The following is an 18,864-nucleotide window of genomic DNA, read 5'->3' on the forward strand; positions in this document are numbered from 1 at the left end:
GGTACACTTGCACAAAGTCAGGGATTTTGTAGGATTATAGTCAGGTGTATGATCAACAAATTATACCAAACAGGTGCTAATGATCATCAATGTCGCACGTAGGTTGAAACACAGTCATTAACTGAAACAGAAACAGCTGTGTAGGAGGCTTAAAACTGGGTGAGGAACAGCCAAACTCTGCTACCAAGGTGAGGTTGTGGAAGACAACATGTCATGGCAAGACTGAGCACAGCAACAAGACACAAGGTAGTTATACTGCATCAGCAAGGTCTCTCCCAGGCAAAGATTTCAAAGCAGACTGGGGTTTCAAGATGTGCTGTTCAAGCTCTTTTGAAGAAGCACAAAGAAATGGGAAACGTTGAGAATCGTAGACGCAGTGGTCGGCCAAGGAAACTTAGTGCAGCAGATGAAAGACACATCAAGCTTATTACCCTTCGAAATCGGAAGATTTCCAGCAGTGCCATCAGCTCAGAACTGGCAGAAACCAGTGGGACCCAGGTACACCCATCTACTGTCTGGAAGAAGTCTGGTCAGAAGTGGTTTTTCATGGAAGAGTTGCAGCCAAAAAGCAATACTTCCGACGTGGAAACAAGGCCAAGTGACTCAAGTATGCACGAAAACATAGGAACTGGCGTGCAGAAAAATGGCAGCAGGTGCTCTGGACTGATGAGTCAAAATTTGAAATATTTGGCTGTAGCAGAAGGCAGTTTGTTCGTCAAAGGGCTGGAAAGCGGTACAATAATGAGTGTCTGCAGGCAACAGTGAAGCATGGTGGAGGTTCCTTGAACGTTTGGGGCTGCATTTCTGCAAATGGAGTTGAGATTTGGTCAGGATTAATGGTGTTCTCAATGCTGAGAAATACAGGCAGATACTTATCCATCATGCAATACCATCAGGGAGGCACATGATTGGCCCCAAATTTATTCTGCAGCAGGACAATGACCCGAAACATACAGCCAAAGTCATTAAGAACTATCTTCAGCGTAAAGAAGAACAAGAAGTCCTGGAAGTGGCCCCCACAGAGCCCTGATCTCAACATCATCAAGTGTGTCTGGGATTACATGAAGAGACAGAAGGATGTGAGGAAGTCTACATCCACAGAAGATTTGTGGTTAGTTTTCCAAGATGTTTGGAACAAAGTACCAGCCGAGTTCCTTCAAAAACTGTGTGCAAGTGTACCTAGAAGAATTGATGCTGTTTTGAAGGCAAAGGGTGGTCACACCAAATATTAATTTGATTTAGATTTCTCTTTTGTTCATTCACTGCATTTTGTTGATTGATGAAAATAAATGATTAACACTTCCATTTTTGAAAGCATTCTTTGTTTACAGCATTTTTTCACACCTGCCTAAAACTTTTGCTCAGTAGTATATATACATAGTTATGCAATTTTATGTAGTGAGGTCATTTCTGCAAGTAAATCTGGCTTTTTTGTGGAGATGTATAGTGTTCTTCCTAAATATTATGACAATCAACAATGCTACAAGTATTTATGAAATTTTACAATTTATTATCATATTTATGTGAGGCCTTTTGGGTATGCCTTAGCTACTAAACCTTCACAAAAAAGAATTAAGACTTAAGAGAAAAGCAAATACAGTATATATGATTAGAGTGACACTACTTTTTGTGCACTCTTCCCCCAGTATTGGTGAATGTAAGCACTGGGACATTTAGAGGAATATTGTACCTAAAAAAACAAACATTTTTTTAATCTTTTAATTACTCTATGCTATATTTAGTGATGGTATTTTTTTAGTTTCATGCTTTCATGGAGAATGGAAATAAAGTTTATGATACAACATGCTTCAATGGGGGCTAGGCAGGGCACTACACTGAACAGCGGCAAACAATATTAAAATGCCACGAGAAAAGTCTAATATATTAATAAATAAATGCTTCCAGAAAATCAGAGTAGTGCATAACTGTGTACAAATAACACCAAGGTTTTGATATGAAGATATACAGTGCATCCGGAAAGTATTCACAGCGCATCACTTTTTCCACATTTTGTTATGTTACAGCCTTATTCCAAAATGGATTAAATTCATTTTTTTCCCCTCAGAATTCTACACACAACACCCCATTATGACAATGTGAAAAAAATTTGAGTGTTTTTGCAAATTTATTAAAAATAAAAAAACTGAGAAATCACATGTACATAAGTATTCACAGCCTTTGCTCAATACTTTGTCGATGCACCTTTGGCAGCAATTACAGCCTCAAGTCTTTTTGAATATGATGCCACAAGCTTGGCACACCTATCCTTGGCCAGTTTCGCCCATTCCTCTTTGCAGCACCTCTCAAGCTCCATCAGGTTGGATGGGAAGCATCAGTGCACAGCCATTTTAAGATCTCTCCAGAGATGTTCAATCAGATTCAAGTCTGGGCTCTGGCTGGGCCACTCAAGGACATTCACAGAGTTGTCCTGAAGCCACTCCTTTGATATCTTGGCTGTGTGCTTAGGGTCGTTATCCTGCTAAAAGATGAACCGTCGCCCCAGTCTGAGGTCAAGAGCGCTGTGGAGCAGGTTTTCATCCAGGATGTCTCTGTACATTGCTGCAGTCATCTTTCCTTTTATCCTGACTAGTCTCCCAGTCCCTGCCGCTGAAAAACATCCCCATAGCATGATGCTGCCACCACCATGCTTCACTGTAGGGATGGTATTAGCCTGGTGATGAGCGGTGCCTGGTTTCCTCCAAACGTGACGCCTGGATTTCACACCAAAGAGTTCAATCTTTGTCTCATCAGACCAGAGAATTTTCTTTCTTATGGTCTGAGAGTCCTGCAGGTGCCTTTTGGCAAACTCCAGGCGGGCTGCCATGTGCCTTTTACTAAGGAGTGGCTTCCGTCTGGCCACTCTACTATACAGGCCTGATTGGTGGATTGCTGCAGAGATGGTTGTCCTTCTGGAAGGTTCTCCTCTCTCCACAGAGGACCTCTGGAGCTCTGACAGAGTGACCATCGGGTTCTTGGTCACCTCCCTGACTAAAGCCCTTCTCCCCCGATCACTCAGTTTTGATGGCCGGCCAGCTCTAGGAAGAATCCTGGTGGTTTCGAACTTCTTCCACTTATGGATGATGGAGGTCACTGTGCTCATTGGGACCTTCAAAGCAGCAGAAATTTTTCTGTAACCTTCCCCAGATTTGTGCCTCGAGACAATCGTGTCTCGGAGGTCTACAGACAATTTCTTTGACTTCATGCTTGGTTTGTGCTCTGACATGAACTGTCAACTGTGGGACCTTATATAGACAGCTGTGTGCCTTTCCAAATCATGTCCAATCAATTGAATTTACCACAGGAGGACTCCAATTAAGCTGCAGAAACATCTCAAGGATGATCTGGGGAAACAGGATGCACCGGAGCTCAATTTTGAGCTTCATGGCAAAGGCTGTGAATACTTATGTGCATGTGTTTTCTAAATTTTTTTATTTTTAATAAATTTGCAAAAATCTCAACTAAACTTTTTTCATGTTGTCATTATGGGGTGTTGTGTGTAGAATTCTGAGGAAAAAATGAATTTAATCCATTTTGGAATAAGGCTGTAACATAACAAAATGTGAAAAAAGTGATGCGCTGTGAATACTTTCCGGATGCACTGTACCTAGTTCCCTCCTTCACTGGTAAAGAGCTCTGTCTTCAATTCAAAAATACAATAGTATTAATAGTGTATACCACTTTTTTTCTGACCTACAGTTACTCTTGCATATCATAACAGAATACACACAAAAAAACATTGTTTAATTAGATTACTTGTCATTTAATATTTTCATAATTTGCACCAAAATACACAGTGTTAGCTATATAATAAAAAAATCAATACAGTACCACCAATAATTGGTTTACAATTTTAAATGTACACGTGGATGTTTATTTTTACTTATGATAAAAAAAATTGGGGAAAATATTACTCATTTTCAGCAGTTAAAAAAATTAAAAATTAGACATTAATGTTAACATTCCACCAATAATTTTATAATAAAACCTTTATTCTGCATCCTTCTCTGTGCCACAATTACTATCTTTGAAGTGTTTTGTAATGATCAAGTCACTTGACCTTAAACTACAAGGCTTCCAGTCCTCTTCCACACCTTAAGGTTCCTTTTACACTATGTATCATAGTTATTAACTTGCATTGAGTATATCAGATAACATTACTAGGAATTACGGGAGGGATGCTGGATTACATGACCCTTTCATGACCTAACAGTACAGCATCAAATTTCAAAAGTATTGCAAGATATACAAATTTTGAAATTCAATTTACATGCTGCCAGGCAACAATGGTGGCTGTGCAAATGTTTTCCAGGTGAGGAGAGGTTTCTGCTTATCTTTTTCAATTAAATTATGGATCAACAAAGATGAGATAGTGGACAGACAAGCCTTTGTTCTTTCCTTGTGACCACATGAAATGCATTGCAGTTCAAGCTGAGCACTCATCAGTTATCAGCTCTTGAACACAGAAACCCATCTTTATGACATAAGGCAAAAATCAAACCCTTTTAGATTTTATTGTGCTCACTGCAGAGCTCTATGATGGATTTGCTAGAGATGTTGCTCTACACAGCTGGCAATCACAAGGATCTGGATGTCCATATTTTGGTAAGATTACGTAAATTAAGTCTACAATTAAAAAATTGCTTGAAAAATCATGTAGCGTGATGCCATCACTGCATTAGCTTGAGTACAAACACTATAGAATTTATGCTTCTGTAAATGTTACACACTAAATACAGATTTTCCATTTTAAAAAACAGTTACATAAAATTACCTGTCCATGGCAAATATTCTGGATCCTTCTCTAATGAAGCTTCTTTTTGGTAAACAGAAGCATTTGACTCTCGATACTGTCCAGCAGCTTGCAAAACATCCTGTCAAACACAGAAAAAAATCTTCTTCAGATAGATAGATAGATAGATACTTTATTAATCCAGTAATATATTCAAAGGAGAAATCAATCTTAAAATTTAACTATAAAAATATGTATACACAAAGCTTTGTAATGAAGAACATACAAATATATAATACTAGCTGTCCCCCGCGGCTCCGCCCGTGAAGTATTGAAACAGGTCAAACTTTAAATATCAAATTTTTTTTTTAAAAATGTAATAATTTGTATTGAGAAGAATTTATATTGATAGCTTTCGTATCAGAGGGCTTCTTGATATGCAATATTTTTGGTTTTGCTATCGGGGTGAGAATGTATCTGTGATCTCTTTGCAAAAAAATGTAAAAAGTTGGCAAGGTATCTCTGGCCAAGCGGAAGGTAGGTACGTACACTTCTTGTTTAAAGCCGACAGACATACTGTACATGCTGACAGACATTGGATATTATATATACACAGATGAAACAGAAGCTGGTTGGAACAAAAACCTGCAGCCACAGTAGGTCCCCAGGACCAACTTTGAGAATCCCTGCTCTAGCCTAATAATACTTATAACAAAGAGACACATTGTAATATTGATTTTTTGCTTAATTACTTGAGAGAATGTGACATATAAGGCTTCTGCAGTTTCCATTGTTTTACTTGATTTTGTATAATGTATAATAGGGAATGAAATTCTAGTGATGTAGTGTGTGCAAAATTTCCAAACTGTTGCTGGCAGCAGCTGTGTTATTTGTAACATTTGGGGTGAGAAGATGGACTAAAAGCTATGAAAAAGAAGCTTCTAATTTAGATACAACCAAAATCATAGAAAGCCCATGAAGAACTGGCACAGCAACATTTACTTTCATATTCTTGCCTGGAAAACAGAAGGAAGTAATGTTTCTTGATCAATATTATTTGTTTGGGACATTTCAAGGTTTATAAAAGCATCCAGGACTTCCAAGTTGCCAATGCACATGTGTTAATATTGAAAGTAAAATGAAAGAAAAAATGAGTCATAGATTTCATACTGTGCTCGACTCAAATTCACCTGTTGTTCTCTCATCTTCCACCATCACTTAAGATTTCAGGCCGCTTCATTTTCATCTTGTGGCTATGTTCATTATCAAATAAACATATCTAACCATGCACACTCTTAAACAAATGATGGAAACAATCCCAAGAAGAGATAAGTTGTTTTCTTACTCATTCTTATAAACTCGTTTAATAATTTCTTTATATAGCTCATCAAGGGTCTTGATCAAAAATTTAAAAAGGAAAAAACTGCTCTTACACTTTTACTATACTTAACACTGAAGCTTATGATTTTTTTCATTGTCTCTGACCTCCTTAAATTTTCCTGGAAAACACCAAGAAGCTGTGCTACTAGCCCGCTTTTGTTTTGCTTTTGTGTGGTTTAGCACAGCCTGTTACACCCCCACCTGAGTCATTCAGATGAAGGCATCAGATCCCTGCTGTAGTCCTCACAGCTGAAGTCTGCGCTGAAGTGTTTATCTGGCGATGAGTTTGTAAGGAATTATATAAGTAACGAAGTACCATTATTAGAAATACATACATTTCATGAGTACTCTGTGTCTACAATGATCTGTGTAAATATAGAATGACAGATGAAATGTGAAGCAAGACATACTGAACACACAGATCAAACAGAAAGTGATTTTTTTTATTCAGCTTTATTCAAAAATCCAAGAATAACACTGAATAAAAAATTGTTAAAATTCAGTTTTATTCATGAAACAAAGAATAAAACTAAATTAAAAAATCTTTCAAATGAAACATTGATGTGAATGTCCATGTGCAAGGAAAAATAACATCCACCATAGACATTGTGGTGTCTGTTTGCTCAACAAATGATTGAGCTGCGTTTGTAAGTCTGCTTTTATCCATTCAGCTCTAACTTTTACAAGTATTATAAATTTAAACAGGATGTTAAAGACTTAAATCAAATGTATGCTTTTATTACATAATAATAATAATAGCAGCTCACTACTCAAAGCACTAAATGTAAAGACAACATGAGATTCAAACCTATTACCTCAAGACTGCCAAGCGGTAGCTCTTCCACTGCACCATCTGAAATGGAACAGCCTTACCACTGTGACAACTGGTTGAAAATGAAACACGCAAGGACATAAGTATGCAAACTTCTTTTACTTTGTACCTACTGATAGTTGGGCTTCAGCAATATGTTAGCTGAGCAATTTCTTTCTCTTTGGTTTTATTCTTGAAAAAAGCCTTTGTTTTGTTACACCTTTTGTGAAAGTGTTGATTGGATATTTAGGCTTCAGTCTTCACACATTTTACACTTCACGTAAAAATTATGTCGTTATTACTACAAAACATGAAAACATTTTCTACTTTCATCTCTGACAAAGGCGTACTGGAATCGTCAGTTAGAAGGATCAATTCATCATCTTGTCCGGCCCACCACTGTGGAATGACCAGTAGGGGAGAGGCAGCCTGATGGCGAAGTCTCCAGAACAAATCTAAATCGTATTGTGTGATATCATCTACTCTTGCATTTTGCTCTGTATTTGTAATATTACTATTGTATTGTACTTGTGTTCTGTTCTGTGTACTGACCCCATTTTTTTCTGACCCACAGCACACCCTACCTACCTGGAAGGGGGTCTGGTCTGTCTTCAAATTGCCTTTCCCCTAGATTTCTTCCATTTTTTCCTACAGAGGTTTTTTTGGGAGTTTTTTTTTCTGGTCTTCTTAGAGAATCAAGGCTGGGGGGCTGTGAAAAGACAGGGCCCGTTAAAGCCCCCTGCGGCACTCCTTGTGCGATTCTGAGCTATACAAAAATAAATTGCATTGTATTGTATTGTACTTTGTGTGTTCAGCATTTCTTGCCTTGCATATGTCATGAAAATTTAAGGAGGTCAGGAACAACAAAAAAATTGTGAGCTTCAAGGTTTCTAGTATTAATTAAAATATGAAAAATACACACTGACCTCAGAGTAAAGATTTGAGAGGATAAATTAGTAACATTTTTTTACTACTATCGGAAGTCAACCAGAACAGAACTCTAATTTATAAAACAACTCCATTCATTGCTTCTACCCTTCGCAGTCTATAGTTGCTATTGTTCAACACAAGGAGAAGTGCTGTGCCAGTAAAGGTCAAAGAAGCAATTATGAATGTGAAAAAACATGAATTGAACCTTTAGAGACATCAGTAAAACCTTAGAATTACCTGCATGAACTGTATGGAATATCACTATGAAAAAACGCTTTGGGGGGTATTGCTCAGTATCATGCTAAAATACTCTTGTGACAAACTCCTTCATATTAAACAGTTTGTCCAGAGCAAATGGTCTGACTGGAATATCCTAAAAGACATCGGTATTTTGCGGCGCCTGAAACATGTACATCACGGGTCAGGTCACCGCCAGGCTACAAATGAAAAGTTCACCGGCAGCATTTGCTCAGGAATACGCTGGCCTACTCATGGCCCTGGAAATAGAAATGTCAGTGTACCAAATTTACAGTATGTGAAAATAAACTCCGGTCATGGCTCTGTGCAAAAAGAAGTCTCGTCAACTAATATTACACTGTTTAAGATCTTTTAATGGCAAAGCATTGGTGCTGTCAGAATTCATCACTGACACCAAACTTGATATGCTGTGCTTAACGGAGACTTGGCAAAAACCAAATGAATTTACGTCTCTCACGGAGGCGACACCACCTGGTTACACTTTCCTCACAGAGCCTCGTAGCTCAAAACAAGGCAGAGGACTTGCAGTAATTGTCAGAGTGGAGTTAAACATCAAAAGAATCCCAATTGACTGTCCACTGTCTTTCGAATGTCTGGCTCTTAAACTAATAATGGAATCAGGTCCTGTCTTACTCGTTGTTCTTTATCGTTCTCCAAAATACAATGCATCCTTCTTATCTGATCTGACTGAACTATTAACCCACTTAAGTTCCTTTTTCCAGAGAGTCATTCTTCTTGGTGATTTCAACATCCATACTGACATCCCCACATCTAAACTGAGAAATGAATTCCTATCCTTACTGGACTGTTTTGACTTGACACAACATGTTAATTTTCCCACCCACTCTGGTGGTCATATATTGGATCTGATCTGTACATCTGGATTATCTGTTGCCAACACTTACAGCACTGAGTTGGGACACTGACCATAAAGCAGTACTTTTCACTGTCTTATTACCTCTCCCTCCTCTTACCTGTAAATTACAAATTTCTTACAGAAACCTTAAAAATATCTGTCCCTCTATCCTTTCTGGATCTATTTCTGATCTTTTACTGTCTTCACCTATTCCAACAACACTAGATAGTCTTGTTGACCACTATAACACAGCCCTTCATTCAGCATTAGATAAAAAAAGCTCCTTTAAAACATAAGGAGGTTTCCTTTAAGCGTTCAGCTCCTTGGTATAATTCACAATTGCGGAGTAATTCACAATTGCGATCTATGAAAGCAGCTGGCCGACGCCTTGAGAGAATGTCACATAAGTCTGGCCTCACCGTGCACATCCAGGCTTTCTCTGACCACCGAAGAGCTTACAGAGAAGTACTAACTGCTGCCAAGAACACCCATTATGGCAGAATAATAGAAAGTGGCCATGATAACCCAAGGGTTTTGTTCTCTGTAGTTAATAAACTACTCCAGCCCGCATCTGGCACAACTACCTCTTCTACTGAAGTTTATGAGAAATTCCTCCACTTTTTCCGTAACAAAATTAAAGATCTAAATAATTCAACTAACATAAATACATCATCTGTTTATATCTCTCCCTGTTTTTCCACTCCATCCACCTCCTTCTCTAAGTTCTCTCCAGTCACATCTGCTTTTGTTAATGACCTACTTTGTAAGATGAAGCCAACTACTTGTATACTGGACCCCATCCCCACCACACTACTTAAATCTTGCCTTCATGCCATAATCCCGACTATTACAACAATAATAAACTCATCCCTTGACACTGGCTTTGTGCCGCTCACTTTTAAAATCGCTTCTGTAACCCCAGTGTTAAAAAAGTCTGATCTTGGTGCTGACAATCTTAACAATTCTCGGCCTATTTCCCACTTACCTTTTCTGTCAAAAGTTCTTGAGCATGTTGTAGCTTCCCACCTCACCAACTACTTAACTTCTAATAATCTGATGGAACCCATTCAATCTGGTTTCAGAGCACAGCTGTGAAACTGCTCTGCTATGGGTAACCAATGATTTGCTTGTGGCAGCAGACTCTGGACAAACCAGCATATTAATTCTGTTAGACCTCAGTGCAGCATTTGACACTGTCAGACATGACATTCTACTGTCCAGAATAGAAAACATGCTGGGTATCCCTGGCACTGCCCTCCAGTGGTTCAAGTCTTATCTGACTGATAGGCAAGAGATTGTTAGTCTTGGCAACAGCAGGTCCAGCACAGCACCAGTCATACAAGGAGTTTCACAGGGCTCTGTCCTCAGTCCTCTGCTTTTCTGTATTTATATGCTTCCCCTTGGCCATATTATTCATAGCTTTGGACTGGGTTATCATTTTTATGCAGACGATACTCAACTCTATTTCAATGTTAAAAGCGGAACTTCATCAGAGCTTTCTCAGCTCACAACTTGCCTCAGTGAAATTAAAACCTGGATAGAACAGAACTCTTTAAAATTAAATTGCAACAAAACTGAACTCCTGCAAATTGGGACTAAAGTGCAATTTAATAAAATGAGCTCTTTCCCAGTCAATCTTGGCGGTGATCTCATCAGACTTGCCTCTACTGCAAAGAATCTTGGTGTCATTTTTGATTCCTCCCTTTCTTATTCCGCCCACATAAATCACATTAAGAAACATTCTTACTTTCACCTAACACCCATCCTGCTTCGCCTTCACTGGCTCCCTGTGTCTTACAGAATTGAATATAAAATTCTACTAATAACGTACAAAGCCTTAAACAACCTTGCACCAAACTATACTAATAACGTGCAAAGCCTTAAATGACCTTGCACCAAACTACATCAGTGACCTTCTCCATCACTATGTGCCTGTCCGCCCACTAAGGTCCTCTGATTCTCGCAATCTTGTTGTGCCCCACACCAATCTACACTCCATGGGTGACAGGGCCTTCAGCTGTATAGCGCCCAGACTCTGGAATGACCTACCGAAATTAATTAGATCGGCGGACTCCATGTTCAGGAAGATTTTTAGCTCTACCTGACTTTATTACCCTTCTTTCAGTTTACCTCTATGTCAAGATGCTCACATAACCTGTGTGTGTGTGCTAGACCATCAATTATGTTGTCTGTTAGGCTTTTCTCTGAATTTACTATCTTACTCTTCTTTATTTATTTATCTCGTTTAGTGCAATGCTATGTATTGTATACCCTGCTGTTCTTTCTTAAACTCTGAAGGGCCTTGAGCATGGGAAAGGTGCTATATAAATAAAGTGTATTATTATCCTGCAAAGTTGAAAATAAGTCTTGGTTCAATGCATCACCGGTTTGACTCACCCTCTAATGCACTTGCAGTAACTTGACAAATTCATTTCAACCGGCATTTTCACGCTATGAAGATCTCTGCATTCACTTCATTGCACCATTGTATTCTGTGCATCGTTTGTCAAGTTCAAGTTCTGGCCATGGAGCGGCCATTCAGGTTTCTGTCTTATCTAATGTTTTTATTACTGACTGGGGAGTGTAGGAGGCTTTTGGGCTCTCGTTTCATTTTTTGGTAGTTCGTTTTTGTTACGCTCCAGGGAAGCCTGCATCCAGGGGTAATTTGGGGGGTCGGTCGGAGATGAGTGTGGGTACTGGGGGTGGTTTGGGCCATCACAGCTTGCTTCTGGTTTTATATATTTACTCATTGTCACCACAAGCATGTGGCTTTAATTCAGGAGTCTCACCTGTTGGCAGCGGACGTTTCCTGCTATAATAATAAACTCTACAGATTTGCAGCATCCTTCTCTGCTCATTCTAAAAGTTCTGGCAGTCTTATTCTACTGCTCCACACCTTGCAAATTAAGGTTTTGGAATCGAGTAGCAATGACGTAGGTCGATTTTGTTACATTAAGTTCAATCTAGGAGGTTGTAAACCACTTTTCATTTCTGCCTATGGCTATACCCCATATAGCCCCTACTTCTTCCTCGTCCTCACCGACCACATTCTTAAGTTCTGACTGTGAACTTCTGGTCCACATTAATGCAATTGCTGCCTTAAACCTATTGCTAGACAGATCTCCACCACCATTCCGCAATTTTTGTGTGTAAACACTGTTTACACATGAGGCCCGAGATCCAAAAGTAGGAGCCTTTTAATGCAAAGAGCTGAATTCTTAATCTACCATACTAGGGTTCGCGATTATGTTTCTGGGGCCAAGATGAGCTGAATTCTTGCTGCTAGGATTAAAAAAAAAATCCTCCTTCGCCATCATTCCTTCTGTTCATACTAAATCTGGCTCGATTTCTAATGATCCCCAGATAATAAATAATGAATTTGTGGTTTACTATACTATTTACTGACTACGTTGGTACCACTCCCTCAGATATCAGATCATTCCTTAACACCCTTCCATTCCCCCGTCTCACTAAGGAAGATGTTTCTCTTCTAGAGGCTCCCATCTCTTTGCCTGAACTTAGGGGTGTTAAGACTCAATTGAACACAACAAAAGCCCCATGGGATGGATGGGCTTCCACCTGAGGTAATTTCCTCATTCTGAAAACATTTATCCCTTCCCTTCTTTGAGATGATCAGTGCAGAAGGCTCCTCTGGCCATTTAAACACTAGTATTAATATTGCTGTTATTACTCTACTTTTGAAGCAATGTAAAGACCCTACTCCATGTCAGTTATACAGATGTACAAATACAAAACTGCTAGGTAAAGTTCTGGCGCGTCACTTACAGAAAGTCATTAGCAAATTAATCCACCCCGACCAGTCTGCTTTAAATACATTCACAGTTAGCCTTGGATAACATGAGAAGACTTCTACATGTCATTAAATCTGCTCCATCCCTTCCTAGCCCTGCTGCGCTCCTTTCCCTGGATACCAAAAAGGCCTCTGATCACATGGATTGGCAATTCTTATAGCAAGTCAGGGGCAGAAAGGGCTTTGGTCCAAGTTTTATTAATCTGGTGAAAACTCTTTACTCCTCCTCCACCAGTTATCTTGACTAATTCAAACATCTGTTAATTCCCAACCTCTAACTCCTATTACAATTTCCAGTCACATAATATCCTTATATGCTGATGACATCCTCCTCTACCTAGGTTACCATGGATGGATGGATGGATGGATGGATGGATGGATAGATAGATAGAAAGAAAAATGATGAGCTCAGTAATCACAAGGGGACTGGCAGGCCAAAGAAGACCTTCACTGCTGATGACAGAAGAACCACACTATGGTAAAGAAAAATGTGCAGATGTGTATGTGTCAGAGACTACTATCCACAGAAGACTTTATGAAGAGAAATACAGAGGCCAGACTGCAAGATGCAAACTACCAATTAGCCCCAAAAACAGGATAGCCATTACCTAAGAGAGTCTGTAAAATTCTAGAAAAAGGTCTCATGGACAGATGAGACAAAGATGAACCTGTATTACAGTGAGGGCAAGAGCAAAGTGTAGGGACGACAAGGAACTGCGAAAGATGTAAAGCATACCACCACGTCTATTAAACATAGTGGGGAGAGTGTAATGGCTTGGACATGTAAGGCTGCCACAAGTACTGGCACACTTCACTTGATGCAAGTTCTGACAACAGTTGCCCAGTGAATTCTGTGGTGTATGGAAACATCTTATCTGCTCAAGTTCTAGTAAATGCCTCCAAACTCATTGGATATCACTTCATTCCACAACAAGATAATGGTCCCAAACATACTGCTAAGGCAAAACAGACATTTTTCAAAGCTAAAAAATGGAAAATTCTTGATCGGCTAAGATAGTCACCCGATTTAAATCCAATTGAGGATGCCTTCCCTGAAACAAGCAGGAGCTGGAGAGGGCTACATGTGAGCCTTGGCAGAGCATCACCAGAGAAGATGCTCAGCGCTAGGTGATGACTGTAAATCACAGACATCAAGCAGTCACCGTACGTTAAGGGACATGCAACAAAATACTAAATATGACTGCTTTAATATGCCTGTCATTGCTATATCCCAAACATCATGGTGCCCTCAGTTGGGGGTTCATGTACAAAAAGTAATGTCATTTCTACATGGTGTAACCGAATTGTAAGCAAATACCCATAAATGAAAGTCTGCAATGTACATTCACATCTGAAATATTTATGATTTTAAAGTTACAAATTTTGGAGCATCAATGAAAAATGCGCCTCTCTCTCTCAGACATTATGGAAGGCACTGTATGAGTGCACTGATTTATTTACTCATTCATTAATCCCATAAAAATTTTTTACTTCATGTAATCATCACAAGTAAGTGCAGAACATAACCTTTTTGTCAGTAAAGTTTATTCTTCACAGTCAAATGAACATGTGCTATATTACTAGCACTCTATAAAAATTAATTTAACAATTACATGCTTCTGCTCAAGGCACTTGCTATATACACTAAGAGAGTGACAAATGTCATATGTCTCTGTGATTTGGCTTCATAAAAAAAAAAACACTCCTATTTAACATGTTTTTTTCTTTACTTTCGAAAATAGCAGGCTACAATACATTCAGAGGTGCAAGTAAAGAGTTCTAGGTTTGTCTAAGTTAACTGGAATTATGAAATGAAGATAATGAACAATATCTAGAGCCATCAGATATCCACAGCCAATATAATAAGCTGACAATGCCAAAAACGAGGCAGTACACCGCACCTATGCACAGTTAGCAATTAAATATAGCCGATATCTTGTGACATCAGTTTTTATTGAACCTAGATGGCTCTCTTTTAGATGCTGTATAGCTGCAATGTTTTGAGTGAATGCTAATTTAGTGTTACAGTATCAACAGACATTTTCTTTTTAAGGGAAATTGCTCCCAAACCACAGACACCTTCTAGTGCTTCCAGCAGGGACCCTGATCAGTCCTGTGTACGGCTTTAAATCTTTTAGACCATTTATTTTAATTGAGGTTTTGTTTAATAAGGTTACTCAATTACTTGTGATACCCCTAATTTGGTTCATGGAAATAATATAAATTTTGACAGTTTTAGAGTGGACTGTGGAACCAGACAGCCAGGGACGTCAAGTATGTCCAATTCAATTCAACTGAAATTGAATGTCCAGCAATTCAAGTCAGAATGAAATATACTATAAACAAATTATAAGGAATGTGCTTGAAAGGAAAAAAAAAAACGTCACGGCCATTTATAGTACATCTCTATTTGGCAAAATAATCTAAATCCTTTCTGTGTGCATTGATATCTGCTCCATTTAATTCTAAAACAACCTATGGAAAAAAACAGCTCAGAGAAAAAATGGTTGTGTAACAGTTGAAGTTCTTAGTCTTCTGGCTACTTGAATATGTAATTTCCACCTGCAAGTCATGTCAGCTGAAATAAATAGTTTTATGGTTGTAGTGGGCATTACAAAGTGTGTTTTCATGTTAAGAACAAATTTGGTGCTGTATTAATCTGCAGACTTAATCCTGACTCCATAACTTTCTTACATATACACCAATCAGCCATAACATTAAAATCACTGACAGGTAAAGTGAACAACCTGCCAGTGAAGTGAATAACCCTGTTGAAATGGCACCTGTCAAGGGGTGGGAAATGTTAGGCATCAAGTGAACAGTTACTTTTTGAAAGGAATTGTTTTAGGAGCAGGAAAATCGGGAAAGCGTAACAATGTGAGCGACTTTGACAGGGGCTAAACAATTGTGATGGCTAAATGACAAAGCATCTCCAAAACAGCAGATCTTGTGTAGTGTATCCAGTATGTAGTTGTTAGTACCTACCAAAACAGGTCTGAGGAAGGTCAACTGGTGAACCAGTGACAGGGTCATGGGCACCCAAGGCTCATTTATGTGTGTGGGGAGCAAAGGTTTGTCTGTCTAGTCCAGTCCCACAGAAGAGCTACTGTAGCACAAACTGCTGAAAAACTTAATGCTGGCCATGAGAGAAAGGTGTCGGAATACAAAGTGCAATGTAGCTTGTTGCGTATGGGGATACTCATCTGATCGCCGTCCGCCACTCAAACTCCACACAATGGATATGTTTGCGTCAGAACTGGATCATTGAGCAATGGAAGAAGGTAGCCTGGGCTAATGACTCAAATTTTCTTTTAGACCCCATATGTGAGCACATCATTTACCTGGAGAAGAGATGGCAGCAGAATGTGCTATGGGAAGAAGGAAAGCCAACAGAGATAGTGTGATGTTCTGGGTAACGTTCTGCTGGGAAACCGTGTGTCTTGGCATTCATGTGGATATTACTTTGACATGTACCATCTACCAAAAGATTGTTGAAGACCATGTACACCCTTTCATGGCAATGATATTTCCTGATGGCAGTAGCCTCTTTCTGCACGATAATGTGCTCTACCACACTGCGAAAACTGTTCAGGAAAGGCTTGAGGAACAATATAAAGAGTTCAAGGTGTTGACTTGCCCTCCAAATTCCCCAGATCTCAAGGATCTGTGGGATGTGCTGGAAAAACAAGTCCAATCCATAGAGGTCCCACCTCGTAACATACAGGACTTAAAGAACCTGCTGCTATAGTCTTGGTGACAAATACCACATGACACCTTCATTGGTCTTGTGGAGTCCACACCTCAACAGGTCAGGGCTGTTTTGGTGGCACAAGGGGTACTTACACAATATTAAGCAGGTGGTTTTAATGTTGTGGCCAAGCTTTGTACATTACACAAGACAAATTTATCAAAAAATTAATACTGTTTATAGTCTTCCTGTTAAATACCTTGAAAATGTTGTTGACATCAATGATTATCTGAGCCCATTCCACTGTCTCAAAGTGAGTGTCTTTCAAAACGTGCTCCTCTTCTTCAAGCAAACACTCAAAAATTAAGTCCACCTTTGAAACCTGAAAAAGGAACATGCAGTCTTTTCAATTTTTTAATATTATAATTTGTTGTTTCGGATTTGCAGAATGATTTTTCTTATGATGATAATGTTACAGAAAAAACAAAACCTAAAAACCAATATCTGGTACATTCAAAAGGACATGCTTTGTTCAGAAAATTTTTTTTTCTTAATTTATTTTCAAAGTTAACAATAAACAGGAATATAGCTATCAGTAGGAATGTGACCACTAAATTAATGTTTTTACTTTGCACAAAGGCTATTGGCCAACAGGAGAATCTGTGGTCCTCTACTAAATATGTAAAGTCATGACGGGAGTCGATTTGTTTTCAGTGATTCCCAAGGCATTCCAACAGCTTCATACGCACCTTGCAACAAAACATTTTCAATTTATATGAGCAAAATGATTCTATTTAATTCAGTATGAAATATAAAAGACTGAAGTTTGGACCAAAATAAATAGGACAAAGTTGCCAAGAATACATTTTTGCACTGAAGCATTTATCGACTTTTCACCTCTCTTGCTGTTAGAATACTAGAAACATTGTAGGCATAAACTCCTATCCCCACCTTTTAATTTGCATGAGGCAATGAGCCACGTAAGCCTAAAATGGCATCTTTTCTCATCCTATTCAGTATGCATACCATTTTAATTTCTTTTTCTAGAATTCTTCTCCCCTTTCAAGACCACAAGAATGCACAAATAAATGTTCCTGTAGAACAGTATATCATGAGAAAGTGGGGATCTGAGAGATTGTTTAATAATAAAAAAAAAAAAACTGAAACCAATATCGGGATGTACACATTTCAATGAAGACAGTGACCTTACAAGAGTTGTTTGAAGGCTAAATAACATGTTGACAGCTGGGTAGATGTGCATGTGTGTACCATTGTACACTACCTGTAGCCCACAAAAATGCTAAAAATGGTGTTGATAAAATGAAGAAAAGCTAGTATGTACTACTTTATCACATAAGAGATTGCAGTTGATTTTTTTTTGTCTTAGTAAAACCATGAGAGAGTATAATATACTATTGATAACTTTTTACTTACAAAGTGAGATAAGGCCAAGAATAGAGTTTCACCTGAATGTAAAGGATAAGTTTAGTATTTTTCAAGTCAAAATTATTTCTTCACAGGCATTGTATGTATTAATTTAAGTTTTAGTGCTTATATTCCATATTGGGATCATGGTGCCCATTAGCTGCATTATAAAATGCAAAAGCAGGCGAGTTATTTTTTTCTAAGTTTATAAAATATGATTCAGTTCAGAATGCAATTTGACTTGAAAAATATTGAATTTATCCTTAAATAAAGCTGTAGAAATCAGCTCCTCTAATGAACCAACTTTTCTTAATCCAGCTCTAAGTTAATGTGCCCTCATTCAATTGCACATTTCCAGGATATGATGGAGATGCAGAGATAGCTTTTTACATGCATATTCTGTGGAAAGTAGAAGTATCACTATAATATTTATAAATTATTAATATGGAAAAATGTAGTTTCTACTTAATTTACTATTTTATATTTCCAGCTATATGAAAAGTGTTGTTTTGCCTTTTACGATTAAATATTGAAGCATTTTTTTGCCAATCAGTGCCACTTTGTAAAGCCACTTTGTCATAGCATCCTTAATGATCCCACTCATTAATGGATCAGAGTTGAACCCCAAGAGCCTTGGTGGGAAGATGCTTTACTGCAGAAAATAAACGATAAAACAAATAAAATAAGTGTCACTGTAAATATACAAAAGATATTTTGTGACAACTGTGGATTCAAACTGCTTAATAATTAGAATACATGCTGCTTTCTGTTTACAAATGGCCACAGTAATATTTGTGTATGACTGTACGTTTTCAATCTATTTCTACAAAAAAGAAAAAAATATTTTACTTCATTTGTTACATGCCCGGCTAATTGAAATGTGTTGTTTTGCTTTTCACTAATAAATACTAACAAACAAAGAAGCAGTTTTCTGCACAGTAGCAGCACAATTCTGGAGTGTTTTTTTTTATTGAAA

General features: G+C 38.3%; 1 protein-coding gene across 1 annotated transcript in view; it reads right to left on the bottom strand.

The window, feature by feature from the left end:
• Nucleotides 1-18,864, bottom strand: part of nup133 (nucleoporin 133) — a 191,558-nt gene that overhangs the window by 30,354 nt on the left and 142,340 nt on the right. Inside the window, exons 16-17 of the mRNA XM_028797315.2 lie at nt 16,723-16,845; nt 4,772-4,871 (exon numbers count right to left, since the gene is read on the bottom strand). Coding sequence (XP_028653148.2) covers nt 4,772-4,871; nt 16,723-16,845 — 223 coding nt within the window. The remainder of the gene's footprint in view (nt 1-4,771; nt 4,872-16,722; nt 16,846-18,864) is intronic.

Source organism: Erpetoichthys calabaricus, chromosome 3 (genome assembly GCF_900747795.2).
Source record: "Erpetoichthys calabaricus chromosome 3, fErpCal1.3, whole genome shotgun sequence".
NCBI lineage: Eukaryota > Metazoa > Chordata > Cladistia > Polypteriformes > Polypteridae > Erpetoichthys > Erpetoichthys calabaricus.